General features: G+C 44.5%; 1 protein-coding gene across 1 annotated transcript in view; it reads left to right on the top strand.

Annotated features, from left to right (window-relative positions):
- rsph1 (radial spoke head component 1) overlaps positions 1–19023 on the top strand; it is a 63422-nt gene that overhangs the window by 1160 nt on the left and 43239 nt on the right. Inside the window, exon 2 of the mRNA XM_060832841.1 lies at positions 11105–11218. Coding sequence (XP_060688824.1) covers positions 11105–11218 — 114 coding nt within the window. The remainder of the gene's footprint in view (positions 1–11104; positions 11219–19023) is intronic.

The following is a 19023-nucleotide window of genomic DNA, read 5'->3' as shown; positions in this document are numbered from 1 at the left end:
TCCCTACTCTATCCTTGTAATCCCACATTTACCATGGCTAACCCACCTAACCTGCACAATGCTGGACACTACAGGGCAATTTAGCACAGCCAATCCACGTAACCTGCACATTTTTGACTGTGGAAAGAAACCTTCACATGCAGGAAGTGTATCCAGCTGCAGCTCATGTTAGACCGCATGATGGCTCTGGATCTGCGGATGGACTCACTTTGGAGCATCCACGATGCTGAGGAGGTTGTGGATAGCATGTTTAACAAATTGGTCACACCGCAGATTAGGATTGCTGAGGGAGAAAGGGAATGGGTGACCAAAAGGCAGAGGAAGAGCAGAAAGCAGTGCAGGTGTCCCCTACGGTCGTCTCCTTCCAAAACAGGTATACCGTTTGGATACTGTTGGAAGAAATGGCTCACCAGGGGAAGGTACCAGTAGCCAGGTTCATGGCACCATGGCTGGTTCTGCTGTACAGAAAGGCAGGAAAAAGTGGTGGGAAAGGCTACAGTCATAGGGGATTCAATTGTAAAGGGAGTGATCAAAAACGAGGCTCCCGAATGGTATGTTGCCTCCCAGGTGCATGGTCAGGGATGTCTGATATCGGCTGCAGGACATTCTGAAGGGGGAAGGTAAACAGTCAGCTGCCATGGTCCACATAGGCACCAATGTTACAGTTAAAAAACGGGATTAAGTCCTACAAGCAGAGGAGTTAGGAGCCAAATTAAAAAGTAGGACCTCAGAGGTAGTAATCTCAGGATTACTACCAGTGCCATGTGCTAGTCAGAGTAGGAATGATAGAATATGTAGGATGAATGCATGGCTTGAGAGATGATGCAGGAGGGAGATACAGAGATTTTTGGGATATTGGGACTGGCTCTGGGGGAGGTGACTCTATTACAAATTGAACGGTCTACACCTGGGCCAGACTGGAACCAATGTCCAAGGGGGTGGCTCTTGCTAACGCTGTTGGGGAGGGTTTAAACAGGGGGATAGGAACCAAATGAGGAGGTTAGTGGTAAGAAGGTAGTAACTAAAGCCTGTTAGGGACGAGATCATGAAGTCACCATGACTAAGGGTAAGAGTAGGCCGTGAGCAAATCATGAACACAAAGGGACAGGCGGTCTGAGGTGCATTTGTTTTAGTGTGAGAAGTGTAGTACGTAAAGCAGATGAACTCAGGGCTTGGATTAGTACCTAAGAGTATGATGATTTGGAGGTGCCGGTATTGGACTAGGGTGTACAAAGTTAAAAGTCAACAGATTATAGTCCAACAGGTTTATTTGGCAACACTAGCTTTTGGAGCGCTGCTCCTTCATCAGGTGGTTGTGGAATATAAGATCGAAAGACACAGAAGTTATAGCAAAGATTCACAGTGTGATGTAACTGAAATTAAATATTGAAAAAGACCTGGATTGTTTGTTCAGTCTCTCATCTTTTAGAATGACCATGTTGGTTTCAGTTCTTTCACATGTAAATCACAAAACTTTTTTAAAAGTTACATTCTCAAGTGAACTTTAATTGGTGTCATGTTGGCCCAGATAATGTATTTGACATGGTCATTCTACAGTTATATCACACTCTAAACGTTTGCTCTGAATTCTGTGTCCTACAATCTTATTCTCCACAACCACATGATGATGGAGCAGCGCTCCGAAAGCTAGTGCTTCCAAATAAATCTGTTGGACTATAACCTGGTATTATGTGAGTTTTAACTGTGTGTATGATGTTATTGCTATTACTGAGAGTTGGTTGAGGGAAGGGCATGCTTGGCAACTAAATATCTCAGGATGTAGATGCTTCAGGCGGGAGAAAGAGAGAGGTAAAAGGGGTGGAGGAGTTGTCTTACTGGTCAGAGAAAATATCACAGCTGTGCTGAAGGAGCGCACTATGGAGGACTCAAGCAGTGAGGCAATATGGGCAGAGCTCAGAAATAGGAAGAGTGCAGTAACAATGTTGGGGTTCTCAACAGCGAGTGTGAGATAGAGGTACAAATACGGAAACAGATAATGGAAAGATGTAGGAGCAAAAGTGTGGTGGGGATAGGAGATTTTAATTTTCCCAACATTGACTGGGTTTCACTAAGTGTTAGAGGTCTAGATGGAGCAGATTTTGTAAGGAGCATCCAGGAGAGGTTTCTAGAGCAGTATGTAAACAGTTCAAATCGGGAAGGGGCCATACTGGACCTGGTATTGGGGAATGAGCCCAGCCAGGAGGTTGAAGTTTCAGTAAGGGATTACTTTGGGAAAAGTGATCCCAATTCCGTAAGTTTTAGAATAGTCATGGACAAAGACTAGAGTGGTCCTAAAGGAAGAGTACAAAACTGGGGGAAGGCCAACTACAGCAAAATTCAGCAGCAGCGAGGGAATGTGGATTGGGAGCAGTTGTTTGAAGGTAAATCCACATTTGATATGTAAGAGATTTCGAAAGAGAGGTTGATGAGAGGATAGGACAGACATAATCCTGTGAAAATGATGGATAGAAATGGCAAGATTAGGGAACCATGGATGACAGGTGAAATTGAGAGACTAGCTAAGAGAAAAAAAGAAGCATGATAAGGTCTAGGCAACTGAAAACATATGAAGTTTTGGCACGGAATCTGTTCCTGAATCTGTTTCAAAAGGGAAAATTGGGGAAGATGAGCAGAGCATTATTCATTGGGAACTCCAAAATTAGGGGTACAGAAAGGAGGTTTTGTGGGTTGCGTTTCGGGTGCCAGGGTTCGTGATGTCTCGGATCATGTTTTCAGGATCCTTAAGGGGAGCAGCCCCAAGTCGTGGTCCACATAGGCACTAACAACATAGGTGGGAAAAGGGATGGGGTTTTAAGTGGTGCTGGAAAAGCACAGCAGGTCAGGCAGCATCCGAGGAGCAGGAAAATCGACGTTTCGGGCAAAAGCCCTTCATCAGGAACAGAGGCAGGGTGCCTGCAGTGTGTAGAGGCACCCTGCCTCTATTCCTGATGAAGGGCTTTTGCCCGAAATGTTGATTTTCCTGCTTCTCGGATGCTGCTTGACCTGCTGTGCTTTTCCAGCACCACTCTAATCTAGACTCTGGTTTCCAGCATCTGCAGTCCTTGTTTTTACCATGGGGATTTAAGGCAGAAATTCAGGGAGCTAGGGTGGAAGCTCAGTGCGAGAACACAGTTGTTATCTCTGGTTTAGAACATAGAACATAGAAAAATACAGCGCAGTACAGGCCTTCGGCCCTCGATGTTGCACCGACCGAAGCCTACCTAACCTACACTAGCCCAATAACCTCCATATGCTTATCCAATGCCCGCTTAAATGACCATAAAGAGGGAGAGTCCACCACTGCTACTGGCAGGGCATTCCATGAACTCACAACCTGCTGAGTAAAGAATCTACCCCTAACATCTGTCCTCTCCCTACCACCCCTTAATTTAAAGCTGTGTCCCCTAGTAAAAGCTGACTCCATTAGCGGAAAAAGGTTCTCACTGTCAACCCTATCTAAACCCCTAATCATCTTGTAAAACCTCTAATCATCTTGTTTGTTGCCCATGCCACATGCTAGTGAGGCGAGAAGTGGGGAGAGACAGGAGTTCAACACGTGGCTACAGGAATGGTGCAGTAGGGAGGGTTTTGGATACCTGGATAATTGGGGCTCATTCTGGGGTAGGTGGGATCTCGACAAATAGGATGGTTCTCCCCTGAACCAGAGAGGTACCAATATCTTGGAGGAAATTTGCTAGTGCTCTTCAGGAGGGTTTAAACTAATTCAGCAAGGGGATGGATCCCTAAATTGTAGATCTAGTGTCCAGGAGGTTGAGAGTAGTGACATCAGAAATGAGGTTTTAAGATCACAAGAGTTCACCGACAAATAGGAAAGTGGTTTGAAGTGTGTCTACTTCAATGCCAGGAGCATCCGGAATAAAGTGGGTGAACGTGCAGCATGGGTTGGTACCTGGAATTTTGATATTGTGGCCATTTCGGAGACATGGGGAGAGCAGGGACAGGAATGGTTGTTATAGGCTCTGGAATTAAGATGTTTAAATAAGAACAGGAAAGATGGTAAAAGGTGTGGCATTGTTAGTCAAGGACAGTATTGTGGTGCCAGAAAGGATGTTTGAGGACTCGTCCAGTGTGGGCTGAGGTTGGAAACAGGAAAGGAGAGGTCACCCTGTTGGGAGCTTTCAATAGGCCTCCAAATAGTTCCAGAGATGTAGAGGAAAGGATTGCAAAGATAATTCTGGAAAGGAGTGAGAGTAACAGGGTGATTGTTATGGGGTCTTTAACTTTCCAAATATTGACAGGAAATACTATAGTTCAAGTAGTTTAGATGGGTCAGTTTTTGTCCAATGTGTGCAGGATGGTTTCCTGAAACAGTATGTAGACAGGCCAATAAAGGGCGAGGCCACACTGGATTTGGTACTGGGTAATGGATCTGCCAGGTGTTAGATTTGGAGGTAGGTGAGTACTTTGGTGATAGTGATCACAATTCGGTTATGTTTATTTTAGTGATGGAAAGGGATAGGTACATACCGCCGGGCAAGAATTATTGCTAGGGGAAAAGGCAATTATGATGCGATTAGGCAAGATTTAGGATGCATAGAATAGGGAAGGAAACATCACGGATGGGTGAATTGAAATGTAGAGCTTATTCAAAGAACAGCTTCTGTGTGTTCTTGATAAGTATGTACCTGTCAGGCAGGGAGGAAGTGGTCAAGTGAGAGAGCTGTGGTTTACTAAAGAAGCTGAATCTCTTGACAAGAGGAAGAAGAAAGCTTATGTTAGGAAGAGACTTGAAGGCTCAGTTAGGGCACTTGAGAGTTACACGTTAGCCAGGAAAGACCGAAAGAGAGTATGAAGAAGTGCCAGCATAGGACATGAGACGTCATTGGCAGATAGGATCAAGGAAAACCCTAAAGCTTTCTGCAGGTATATCAGGAATTTTAAAAATGCTCGAGAAAGATTAGACCCAATCAAAGATAGTAGTGGGGAGTTGTGGGTGGAGTCAGAGGAGGTACGGTGGCACAGTGGTTAGCACTGCTGTCTCACAGCACCAGAGACCCGGGTTCAATTCCCGACTCAGGCGACTGACTGTGTGGAGTTTGCACATTCTCCCCGTGTCTGCGTGGGTTTCCTCCGGGTGCTCCGGTTTCCTCCCACTGTCCAAAGATGTGCGGGTCAGGTGAATTGGCCATGCTAAATTGCCCGTAGTGTTAGGTAAGGGGTAAATGTAGGGGTATGGGTGGGTTGCGCTTCGGCGGGTCGGTGTGGACTTGTTGGGCCGAAGGGCCTGTTTCCACACTGTAAGTCTAAGTCTAAGGTAGGGAAAGTACTTAATGAATATTTTTCATCAGTATTTACACTGGAAAAAGACAATGTTGTCGAAGAGAATACTGAGATATAGGCTATTAGACTAGTCAGGATTGACGTTTGCAAGGAGGACGTATTAGCAATTCTGGAAAGTGTGAAAATACATAAGTCCACTGGGCCGGATGGGATTTATCCTAGGATTTTCTGGGAAACCTGGGAGGAGATTGCGGAGCCTTTGGCTTTGATCTTTATGTCATCATTGTCAACAGGAATAGTGCCAAATGACTAGAGGACAACAAATATTGTCCCCTTGTTTAAGAAAGGGAGTGGAGACAGCCCTGGAAATTATAGACCAGTGAGCCTTACTTCAATTGTGGGTAAAGTTTTGGAAAAGGTTATAAGAGATAGGATTTATAATCATCTTGAGAGGAATAAGTTGATTAGGGATAGTCAACACCATTTTGTGAAGGGAGGTTGTGCCTCTGAAACCTTATTGAGTTCTTTGAGATGGTGACCAAACAGGTGGATGAGAGTAAAGCGGTTGATGGGGTGTATATGGAGTTCAGTAAGGGGTTTGACAAGGTTCCCCAAGGTAGACTACTGCACAAAATACGGAGGCATGGGATTGAGGGTGATTTAGCGGTTTGAATCAGAAATTGGCTAGCTGAAAGAAGACAGAAGGTGGTGGTTGATGAGAAGTGTTTATCCAGGAGTCAGTTAATAGCAGTGTACCACAAGTATCTGTTTTGGAGCCACGGCTGTTAATCATTTTTATAAATGACCTAGATGAGGGCATAGAAGAATTGGTGAGTAAATTTGTGGACGATACTAAGTTTGGTGGAGTTGTGGATAGTTCTGAGGGATGTTGCAGCTTACAGAAGGAATAGTAAGCTGCAGAACTGTTCTGAGAGGGCAGATGGAGTTTAATGTGGAAAAGTGTGAGGTAATTCACTTTGGAAGGAGTAACAGGAATGCAGAGTACTGGGCTAATGGTAAGATTCTTGGTAGTGTAGATGAACAGAGAGATCTTATGTCCATGTACATTGATCCCTGAAAGTTGCAACCCAGGTTGATACAAAACTCTGGTGCAGGCACTTGGAGTACTGCATACAGTTCTGGTCACTGCATTACAGGGAGGATGTGGAAGCATTGGAAAGTGCGCAGAGGAGATTTACTAGGATGTTGCCTGGTATGGTCAGAAGGTCTTACAAGGAAAGGCTGAGGGACTTGAGGCTGTTTTCATTAGAGAGAAGGTTAAGAGGTTACTTAGTTGAGACATATAAGATAATCAGAGGGTTAGATGGAGTGGATAGTGAGTGCCTTTTTCCTCAGATGGTGATGGCTAGCATGAGGGGACATAGTTTTAAATTGAGGCGTGATATACACAGGACAGATGTCAGAGGTAGTTTCTTACTCAAAGTATGGAATGTACTGCCTGGAACAGTAGGAGACTTGCCAATTTTGAGAGGATTTAAATAGTCATTGGATAAACATAAACATAAAAGTGGAATAGTGTCGGACAGATAGGGTTCAGATTGGTTCCACAGGTTGGTGCAACATCGAGGACCGAAGGGCCTAGACTGCGCTGTAATGTTCTGTGTTCTCAGAATGTTGGGAAAATAGGACAAATCTGAAACAAAGAATTAAGAGGGTTAAAAGGGGTCATGAAATATCTTGAGCAAACAGGGTTAAGGAAAATCTCAAAGTCTTTTATTCCTATACAAGGAGCAAGAGGGTAACTAGAAAAAGGGTTGGCTCACTCAAGGACAAAGGAGGAAAGTTATGCATGGAGTCAGAGAAAATGGGTGAGATTCTGAATGAGTATTTTGCATCGGTATTCACAGAGGAGAGAGACATGGCGGATATTGAGGTTACGGATAGATTTTTGATTACTCTAGGTCAAGTCAGCATAAGGAGGGAGGAAGTGTTAGATATTCTAAAAGGCATTAAGGTGGACAAGTCCCCAGTTCTGGATAGCATCTATCCCAGGTTACTGAGGGAAGCAAGAGAGGAAATAGCTGGAGCCTTAACAGATATCTTTGCAGCATCCTTGAACACGGGTGAAGTCTCAGAGGACTGGTGAATTGTTAATGTTGTCCCCTTGTTTAAGAAGGGTAGCAGGGATAATCCATATAATTATAGACCGGTAAGTCTGATGTCAGTGGTAGGGAAGCTGGTGGAGAAGATACTGAGGGATAGGATCTATTTACATTTGGAAGAAAATGGACTTATCAGTGATAGGCAGCATGGTTTTGTGCAGGGAAGGTCATGTCTTACCAACTTAATAGAATTCTTTGAGGAAGTAACAAAGCTGATTGATGAGGGAAGGGCTGTAGCTGGCATATACATGGACTTCAATAAGGTGTTTGATAAGGTTCCCCATGTAGGCTGATGGAGAAGGTGAAGTTACATGGGGTCCAAGGTGTACTAGCTAGAGAGATAGAGAACTGGCTGGGCAGCAGGAGACAGAGAGTAGTAGTGGAAGGGAGTTTCAGAAAATGGAGAACTGTAGCCAGTGGTGTTCCACAGGGATCTGTGTTGGGACCACTGTTGTTTGTGATATATACAAATGATCTGGAGGAAGGTGTCGGTGGTCTGATTAGCAAGTTTGCAGATGATGCTAAGATTGGTGGAGTAACAGATAGTGAAGGGGGCTATCAGAGAATGTAGCAGAATATAGATAGATTGGAGAGTTGGACAGAGAAATGGCAGATGGAGTTGAATCCGGACAAATGCGAGGTGATGCATGTTGGAATGTCCAATTCAAGAGCGAACTATACAGTAAATGGAAAAGTCCTGGAGAAAATTAATGTACAGGGAGATCTGGGTGTTCAGGTCCATTGTACCCAGAAGGTGGCAACGAAGGTCAATAGAGTGGTCAAGAAGGCGTCCAGCATGATTTCCTTCATCAGACAAAGTAGCGAGTACAGGAGTTGGCAGATCATGTTACAACAGTATAGGACTTTGGTTCGGCCATCTTTGGAATACTGCATACAGGTCTGGTCGCCACATTATCAAAAGGATGTGAATGCTTTGGAGAGGCTGCAGAGGAGGTTTCACCAGGATGTTGCCTGGTATGGAGGGTGTGAGCTATGAGGAGAGGTTGAGTAGGTTAGGATTATTTTCATGCAAAAGATGGAGTTTGGGGAGGGGTGGGGGGCGGACCCGACTGAGGTCTACAAAATCATGAGAGGTATAGACAGGGTGGATAGCAAGAAGCATTTTCCCAGAGTGGGGTCTCAATTACTAGGGGTCACGAGTTCAAGGTGAGAGGAGAAAAGTTTAAGGGAGATATAAGAGAGTTCTTTGCACAGAGGGTGGTGGGTGTCTGGAATGCATTGCCAGCGGAGGTAGGCACGATAGCGTCATTTAAGGTATATTTAGACAGATACATAAATGAGGAGGGAGCAAAGGGATACAGATCCTTAGGAAATAAGTGACAGGTTTAGATAGAGGATCTGGATTAGCACAGGCTTGGAGGGCTGAAGGGCCTGTTCCTGTGTTGTAATTTTCTTTGTTCTTTGAAACCAGACACCTGGCAGAAACCCACTCAGATACAGCGAGACTGTGCAAACCCACATAAGACAGTTGCCTGACGGTGAAATCAAACTTAGATCCTTGGTCCTGTGAGGCAGCTATGCTAGCTACTGAGCCATCTCAAACAGGAGGGTTTCTTTTGAACCTTGCACCCTGAAATTCGAACCCAGGTCCTCAGAACATTACTTGGATCACTGGCTTAACAGTACCACTAGCAACAATACCACTAGGCCGTCACCTCCCTAAGGAGGGTAATTACATAGGAATGAGGGCAGAGTTGGTTGGAGTGAACTGGGTAAGGAGTTTAGCGAACAAAATAGTTGAAGGTCAATGGCAGAAGTTTAAGAAAGTAGTTCATTACTCACAAAAAGGATGTATTGCAGAGCAGCACAGTGGCTCAGTGGTTTGCACTGTTGCTTCACAGCGCCAGGGACCCAGGTTCGATTCCAGCCTCGGCCGACTGTCTGTGTGGAGCTTGCACATTCTCCTCATGTCTGCATGGGTTTCCAGCGGGTGGTCTGGTTTCCTCCTACAATCTCAAGATATACAGGTTAGGTGAATTGGCTGTGCTAAACTGCCCATAGTGTTCAGGGATGTGTAGGTTAGGTGCACTAGTCAGTGGTTAATGTAGAGGAATAGATCTGGGTGGGTTACTCTTTGGAGGGTCGGTGTGGACTTGTTGGGTCAAATGTCCTGCTTCCATACTGTGGGGATTCCATGATCTATGATAAGAAGGTAAACTAAAAACATGGTTAATCAAGGAAGTTAAGATTTTGAGATGCTGGTGTACAAAGTTAAAAATCACACAACACTAGGTTATAGTCCAACAGGTTTATTTGGAAGCACTAGCTTTCGGAGTGCTGTTCCTTCATCAGGTGGAGTATAAGATTACTGGACACAGAATTTATAGCAAAAGTTTACAGTGTGACGTAACTGTAGAATGACCATGCTAAATGAATTATTTGGGCTGACATGACCAATTTGTTAAAGTTCAGTTGAGAATGTAACTTTTAAAAATGTTTTGCAATTTACATATTAGATTCCCTACAGTGTGGAGAATGGCCCGTCAGCCCAACAAGTCTACACTGACCCTCTGAAGAGTAACCCACCCAGACCCATTAATGCACCTAACACTATGGGCAATTTAGCATGGCCAATTCACCTAACCTGCACATCTTTGGACTGTGGGAGGAAACCGGAGCACCGGAGGAAACCCATGCAGACACAGGGAGAATGTGCAAACTCCACACAGACAGTTGCCTGAGGTGGGAATTGAACCTGGGTCCCTGGCGCTGTGTGATTTTTAACTTCAAGGAAGTTAAGGATAGCATTAAATTCAAGGAAAAAAACAAAGTAACAAATTTTATTGGTAAAACAGAGTATTAGGAATGTTTAAAATTCAACAAAAATAGACCATAATAAACTATGAGGCTAAACTAACAAGTATCATAAAACAGAAAGTAAAGTTGTATTTGAAAATATAAGAATTAACACAGGCCCTTCAGAGAATATGACCCCCAGCCATTTCTGGGACAGAAACTGACTGTTCCTCCTAGGATTCTTCTCTTATAATGCATGGTTTGTCAATGCAACTTCGCTGCAATGCAATAGACGAATTGGGGACAGTGTAAACTTTAAAACTAAAAGGTTTAAACTTTTAAAACTAATGCAATTACAGCATCAACACTTTAACTGCTGTTTCTAAAGCAGGAGTTTTCTATAACATAGGGTTGCACAAGAATGTAACCATCGCGTTGTAGAAGGACTGACTGTAACTCCATGCTTCAATGCAGATTAAGCTGTAATTGTGACAAACCTGGGAGCTAAAACTATGACTATTCTTCCAAGGCTACAGTATATTCTTGATAAATTCTTGATGTCACAAGGAATTAAGGACAATGGGGAGAATGCTGGTAAGTGGAGTTGAAATGCCCATCAGCCATGATTGAATGGCGGGGTGGACTCAATGGGCCGAATGGCCTTATTTCCTCTCCTATGTCTTATGGTCTTTTATCTGACACTTGTCCTTAGCCTGAAGCTATCCACTGGATTCAGTGAGTGGTCTCCTCTCTGGAATCAGGAAAGAGAACAAAGCCCTGCATTTGGCAAACTTGATGAAAATATTTTTGGAAAGTAGCTGGAGTTTGGCTTGAGAGTCACATGGCCTGTTCCAAAAGCTGAGCAACAGGACATTCAATTCTGACTCGTCTTTTTACCTGACACTGCCTTCCCCAGCTCTTGTGGACTTTTGAATCAAAGATAATGTTTGAAATATGCTATTTCCATTTGGTCCTTCTTTCAGGAATATGAAGGTGATCGGAATGAGGAAAATGAGAGACATGGTCAAGGGAAAGCTATTCTGCCAAATGGTGACACATATGAAGGTGCCTATGAATATGGCAAGCGCCATGGAATGGTAAGACATTAACAGTCCCCAGCATTGTAAAATATAAGTTTGATGTATAATTTACAAATCATATACTCAGTGTTTATTTCTGACAAATGGATAGTATATGCACAAACAAAAATTCTAAACACACCCAACTTGGATATTTTGTACAAAGTATTTCATTGGGAGGCACCCTACTTTGAGTACTCCAATCACTTTATTTTTACATGCATTTATTTTTGTGAAAAGTCAATTGCACCTACGCATTTCGATGTCACAGTTTTTCTTTCTCTCCACTATAAGCCACTAAAGTTAATCTCTTATCTTTTGATCACTAACAATCTGTTCTGGACCATCTATGTTGATGCGATAGTTAAGGAGGCACAACAACGCCTCTTCTCCCTCAGAAGGCTTAGAGTTACGACACGGGGTAAACCCCACCCACCCCTCAATTTAAACATGCAACACAGAAATGATCCACCCATGTTGTAATCTATGAAAATTGAAGAGGCAAAGAACTATCCCAAAAATCACTATTTAAAGTAAAAATTGACAACTTTAATTTTTTTAATGTCTAACAGAAAATAATTAACTGACAACTATTTACAAATCATTGATCTATACCTGTTTTTTACTTTTCTTCTATAATACCAGTCCGATAAAACCCCCGATTAAGATTTACCAAAAATTCAAATTTCAAAAACAGTCAGCTGTCTAATCTTCCCTTTGTATCTTCCTCTGTAGATTTTCTTCTTCTTAGGGATTTAGGTTTCACAGGTCATTGATAGATAATGGTACTTTTAAGAAAGTTGTGTTTCGGGCAGTCTGTACATGCTGGTGGCTTGGCAGTTCTCCCTCAACTGTTCGATTTTTCCCAGTCTTACATCCCAAAGCATTGGATTGCTTTATTGGTTTTTAATATTGTCAATATCCTAAATTCAAACTTGATTGGAGGTTGGTACTTTGGGGTAAATTTAAACTGATTGGCCGAACTTGAATTTGTTTTTGTCTTCAGGAACCCAACCAGGGCTAGCTGTTCTGAACCAAATGTTACATTGTAAATTCTCCAGCACTCTGTGTGCTTGCTAAGTCCTTAACTCTCTTAAAGGTACAGTACCCCTTACACCTTCATAACACTTGGGAAATTCGGCATGTCCATAAGGACCCTCACCAACTTTTACAGATGCACCATAGAGAGCATTCTATCTTGATGCATCACTGCTTGGTATGGCAACTGGTCTGCCCAGGACTGTAAGAAACTATAGAATGTTGTGAACGCAGCCCAGGCCATCACACTAGCCAAATTCCCATCTGTGGGCTCCATCTATACTTCTTGCTGCTGCGGAAAGGTAGCCAACATCATCAAAGACCCCTCCCACCCTGGTTGTAATCTTTTCCAATCTCTTCCATCAGGCAGAAGATACAAAAGCCTAAACACACATGCCAACAAGTTCAAGAACAGCTTCTTCCCTGCTGTTATTAGACTTCTGAATGGACCTCTCGACTTTCAAATCTAATGTTGATCTTGCCTTTTGTGCACCTTCTTTGCAGCCTTAACTTTGTATTCCTAGTTCTGTTCAATCACCCTATGATCTTTCTATGTTATGATCTACTGTACTGCACACAAAACAAAACTTTTCACTGTACTTATGTGAGAAACAAAACTCACTCACAAATCAGCCTGAGACAAAGCCTTGGAAACAAGAACAATTTATTACGGCCTTGCAAGTACTGGACGCCTCTGCAATCAAGCAAAAATGCGCACGTAACAAAGCATGTAAACTTTCTTTGTTCAGTTTGCAAGTTGCTGAATCACGCCTCCCTTTTCTCATCCTACCATAAGCCGGTTACCTCACTTGTTTTTTTTCTCTCTCTCGTTATTTTCTTATCTGGCCATCCTGCTGTCCTTGTATGTCTGCATTCTTTGTTCCTTGTTTGTTACAGCTTGTTCTTTTATACAGTTTCTCTTATCATACTATAAGCTTTATTGCGAAATGCACCTACTGCTTCTTTTGTGGTCAGCTACAACACTTTAAATTATTTCTTAGTTTAAAACTATTTCTTAAACAAAAACCTCTATGTTCATTAAAATCTTAGCCTTAAGTATGCTGCAAGAATCCCGTGACCGTTTGTGCAATGTTCCCCTTCCCCTCCCCCCACAATACCCCCTCATCATCTCTAACACCACCACCTGCAGAAACTACATTTCTAATCTCCCACACTTAGGTAAATGTGACAATAATAGAAACATAGAAAATAAGTGCAGGAGTAGGCCAGCCCTTCAGCGCAGGAGTAGGCCAGCAGGGTCCAGCCCTTCGAGCCTGCACCACTATGCAATATGACCTTGGCTGATCATGCAATCTCAATATCCCATTCCAGCTTTCCCTCCAAGTCCCTTGATCCCTTTCACCACAAGAGCCACGTCCAGCTCCCTTTGAAATATACCTAATGAATTGGCCCCAACAGCTTCTGTGGGAGAGATTTTCACAGGTTCACAACTCTCTCAGTGAAGAAATGTTTCCTCATCTCAGTCCTGGATGGCTTATCCCTTATTCCCAGACTGTGACTCCTTGTTCTGGACTTTCCCAACAGAGGGAACATTCTTCCCACATCTCGCCTGTCCAATCCCATCAGGATTTTATATGCTTCTATGAGATTCCCCCTCATTCTTCTAAATTCCAGTGAGTACAAGCCCAACCAATCCAGTCTTCCCTCATATGTCAGTCCTGCCAACACAGGAATCAGCCTGATGAGCCTTCACTGAACTCCCTCAATAGCAAGAATGTCCTTCCTCAGATTAGGAGACCAAAACTGCACACAATACTCAAGGCATGGTCTCACCAAGGCCCTCTATAACTGCAGCAAGCCATTCTTATTCTGATACTCAAATCCCAATAAATCAAATCAAATCAAAACTGGATTATTCATATTACATTCAGCAGTTTGGCCCCTTACTTAAAATTTTTGACTTATAGAATTGCATATCGGCTGCCACCACAAAAGCTAATGTTTCAGTAGCTAAAGTTTTTTTTTAATGCTTTTTATTCTTTTACTTCAAATTAATCTTTCTCATTTTCATCTATAAGAAATACTATGAAGCGGGCTGCACTCATGTACCCATCTGGAAGTGCCGGATCAGGTCAATTGCTCTGTCTCTTCTTATGTAAAACAATATCTTTGTGTGATGATTGAATATGAATAACCTGGATGAGCATAACACTAAGTGAGTCTGCTGTGGGAGGGGAGGCAGGAAATTGCCGGGGCTCTGATACAAAGTTTTAATTCCTCTTTGGCGGTAGGGGACGTGCCAGAGTCCTGGAGGGTGGCTAATGTAATTCCACTTTTTAGAGAGGTGGTAGAGATGAATCAGGAAATTACAGTCCGGTGAGTCTCATGTCAGTGGTAGGGAAACAATTGGAGAAAATTCTGAAGAAACAAATTACTACCTACTTGGAAGAGCATGGGTTAACTGGGAAGAGTTAGTATGGCTTTGTCAGAGGGAGGTCATGCTTAACAAATTTACTAGAATCTTTTGAAAATGTGATCAAGTGTGTGGATCAGGGAAGTTCAGTTGATGGAATTTATATGGATTTTAACAAAGCTTTTGACAAGGTCCCACGTTGGAGACTGATTGAGAAAGTTAAAGAGCATGGAGTTGAGGGAAATTTGGTGAGATGGATCAGAGACTGGCTTGTTGTTAGGACATAAAGGGTAATGGTAGAAAGCTGTTTGAGTGACTGGAGGCCGGTGTTCGGTGGTGTTCCACCAGGATCAGTACTCGATCCTTATTGTTTATTATATACATAAATGACATAGATGAAAAAGTGAGGGACAGAAGGATCTTGGAGTAATTATTTACAGATTCCTGAAGCTGGCAGAGCATGTGAATAGGATAGTTAAGGCATATAGGACACTTGCTTTCATCAGTTGTGATTAAGAGTATAAGAGCAAGGAGGTAATGTTGGAGATGTACAGAGTGTTGGTCAGGCCACAATTTGTGTATTTCTGGTCACCTCACTGCAGGAAGGATGTGATAGCACTTAAGGGGACACAGAGGGTGTTCACCAGAGGTTACCTGGGGTGGAGAAATTGAGCAATAAGAAGGTCTACATAGACTTGAATTGTTTTCTTTGGAGGTAAAAACAATGACTGCAGATGCTGGAAACCAGATTCTGGATCAGTGGTGCTGGAAGAGCACAGCAGTTCAGGCAGCATCCAAACTGCAGCGAAATTGACGTTTCGGGGAAAAGCCCTTCATCAGGAATAAAGGCAGTGAGCCTGAAGCGTGGAGAGATAAGCTAGAGGAGGGTGGGGGTGGGGAGAAAGTAGCACAGAGTACAATGGGTGAGTGGGGGAGGGGATGAAGGATGAAGGAAAAGGAGCTAGGCAGATAGGACAAGTCCGGACAAGTCATGGGGACAGTGCTGAGCTGGAAGTTTGGAACTAGGGTGAGGTGGGGGGAAAGGGAAATGAGGAAACTGTTGAAGTCCACATTGATGCCCTGGGGTTGAAGTGTTCCGAGGCGGAAGATGAGGTGTTCTTCCTCCAGGCATCTGGTGGTGAGGGAGCGGCGGTGAAGGAGGCCCAGGACCTCCATGTCCTTGGCAGAGTGGGAGGGGGAGTTGAAATGTTGGGCCACAGGGCAGTGTGGTTGATTGGTGCGGGTGTCTCGGAGATGTTCCCTAAAGCGCTCTGCTAGGAGGCGCCCAGTCTCCCCAATGTAGAGGAGACCGCATCGGGAGCAACCGATACAATAAATGATATTAGTGGATGTGCAGGTAAAACTTTGATGGATGTAGAAGGCTCCTTTAGGGCCTTGGATAAAGGTGTGGGCATAAGTTTTACAGTTCTTGCGGTGGCAGGGGAAAGTGCCAGGATGGGAGCGTGGATTGTAGGGGGGCGTGGACCTGACCAGGGAGGGAACGATCTTTGCTGAAGGCAGAAAGGGGTGGGGAGGGAAATATATTCCTGGTGGTGGGGTCGGTGGAGGTGGCGGAAATGTCGGTGGATGATTTGGTTTATGTGAAGGTTTGTAGGGTGGAAGGTGAGCACCAGGGGCGTTCTGTCCTTGTTACGGTTGGGGGGGTGGGGTCTGAGGGCGGAGGTGCGGGATGTGGACGAGATGGGTTGGAGGGCATCTTTAATCATGTGGGAAGGAAAATTGCGGTCTCTAAAGGAGGAGGCCATCTGGTGTGTTCTGTGTTGGAACTGGTCCTCCTGGGAGCAGATACGGCGGAGGCGGAGGAATTGGGAATATGGGATGGCATTTTTGCAAGAGGTAGGGTGGGAAGAGGTGTAATCCAGGTAGCTGTGGGAGTCGGTGGGTTTGTAAAAAATGTCAGTATCAAGTTGATCGTCATTAGTGGAGGTGGAGAGGCCCAGGAAGGGGAGGGAGGTGTCAGAGATGGTCCAGGTAAATTTAAGGTCAGGGTGGAATGTGTTGGTGAAGTTGATGAATTGCTCAACCTCCTCGAGGGAGCATGAGGTGGCGCCAATGCAGTCATCAATGTAGCGGAGGAAGAGGTGGGGAGTGGTGCCGGTGTAACTACGGAAGATCAACTGTTCTACGTAGCCAACAAAGAGACAGGCATAGCTGGGGTAAAAAATGAGGTCTGCAGATGCTGGAGATCACAGCTGCAAATGTGTTGCTGGTCAAAGCACAGCAGGCCAGGCAGCATCTCAGGAATAGGCATAGCTGGGGCCCATACGAGTGTCCATGGCTACCCCTCTGGTCCAGAGGAGGTGGGAGGATTCGAAGGAGAAATTGTTAAGGGTGAGGACCAGTTCGACCAAACAAATGAGAGTGTCGGTGGAAGGGTACTGTTGGGGACGTCTGGAGAGGAAAAAACGGAGGGCTTGGAGGCCCTGGTCATGGCAGATGGAGGTGTAGAGGGATTGGATATCCATGGTGAAGATGAGGCGTTGGGGGCCAGGGAAACGGACGTCTTGGAGGAGGTGGAGGGCGTGGGTGGTGTCTCGCACGTATGTGGGGAGTTCCTGGACTAGGGGGGATAGGACAGTGTTCAGGTAGGTAGAGATGAGTTCAGTGGGGCAGGAGCATGCTGAGACAATGGGTCGGCCAGGATGGTCAGGCTTGTGGATCTTGGGAAGGAGGTAGAACTGGGCAGTGCGGGGTTCACGGACTATGAGGTTGGAAGCTGTGGGCAGGTGATCTTCTGAGGTGATGAGTTTCTGTATGGTCTGGGAGATGATGGTTTGGTGATGGGGGGTGGAGTCATGGTCGAGGGGGCGGTAGGACAAGGTGTCCTCGAGTAGTCATTTGGCGTCAGCAGTGTAGAGGTCAGTGTGCCAGACTACCACTGCACCCCCTTTATCTGCTGGCTTGATGGTGAGGTTGGGATTGTAGCAGAGGGATTGGAGGGCTGCGCATTGTGAGGGTGAGAGGTTGGAGTGGGGGAGGGGCGTAGACAGGTTGAGGCGGTTAATATCCTAGCGGCAGTTGGAAATGAAGAGGTCGAGGACAGGTAATAGGCCAGCGTGGGGTGTCCAGGTGGATGCAGTGTGTTGGAGGTGGGCCAAGAGGTCCTCGAAAGGTGGGCGGGAATCCTGATTGTGAAAGTAAACTCGGAGGCGACGGAAGAAGTGTTTGACTTCAGGGCGTGTATTAAATTCATTGATGCATGGACGGAAGGGGATCCCTCCGCCACTCACCCATTGTACTCTATGCTACTTTCTCCCCACCCCCACCCTCCTCTCGCTTATCTCTCCACGCTTCAGGCTCCCTGCCTTTATTCCTGATGAAGGGCCTTTGCCCAAAACGTCGATTTCGCTGCACTTTGGATGCTGCCTGAACTGCTGTGCTCTTCCAGCACCATTGATCCAGAATTTGTTTTCTTTGGAGCAGAGAAGACTGGGGGAGGGGAGACATGATTGAGGTGTATAAGATTATGAGGGGTATGGACAGGATGAAATACACAGCAGCTGTTCCCTTTGTTGAGGGGTCAATCATGAGAGAGCATGGTTTTAGGGTAAGGAGTAGGAATTTCAGGGGAGATTTGGGAAAAAACATTTTCACTCAGTGGGTAGTCAAAATCAGGAACACATTGCCTTGTGGAAGCCAGAAACCTTACAACCTTTAAAAAATATTTGATGAGAACATCAAGAATCATAACATTCAAGGATATGGGAGAAGTGCAGGATATTGGGATTAGCACAATTTTACTGATGGTTATGTCAGTACAGACTCAATGAGCCGAAGGACTTCTTCTGCACTGTATGAATCTATGAATGAATTTATGAATCTATAAGCAGTATGAATGGTGGAGTCAGGCTCCCAATGAACAAGGGTTTTAATTGAGCTTTCAACAGTTGCTGGGGTTTTGAAGTTGGTTGTGGAAGCTGCCAAAGCTCTTGGTCTACTGGAGGTTTCTCTTGGTGTTCTTTCCTACTGGACTGGAGAAACATCACAAGTGAGACAATCTATTTTATTGGGATTTTACTATATTGGAACAGTTGCTGTTTAGTAGTTAAATAATCCAATATTCTGTTAAGTATTCCGATGGAGTTAAAGTTATAACAATTCTTCTTTTGTATGTATTTTAACTCTAGTGTGAGAATAAAGTGTGATTTGCTTAAAGTCAAGTAGCGTGACCAATTGATTTACATCTCAAACACAGCACCTTACACTTGCCTTTAACTAAGATGACTGTTTCGCCTGGTCCATAACATTATCAAAATACGACACTGCATTTATCTGTATTAAACGCCACATGCCATATCTCAGCCAATTGGCCCAGTTGATCAAGATCCCTTTGTAGATAACCTTCTTCACTACCCACTATATTTCCAATTTTGGTGTCATCGCAAACTTA

Source organism: Hemiscyllium ocellatum, chromosome 12 (assembly GCF_020745735.1).
Source record: "Hemiscyllium ocellatum isolate sHemOce1 chromosome 12, sHemOce1.pat.X.cur, whole genome shotgun sequence".
Lineage (NCBI taxonomy): Eukaryota > Metazoa > Chordata > Chondrichthyes > Orectolobiformes > Hemiscylliidae > Hemiscyllium > Hemiscyllium ocellatum.
Note: the sequence above shows the minus strand (reverse complement) of the source record. Positions and strands in the feature narration are given on the sequence as shown.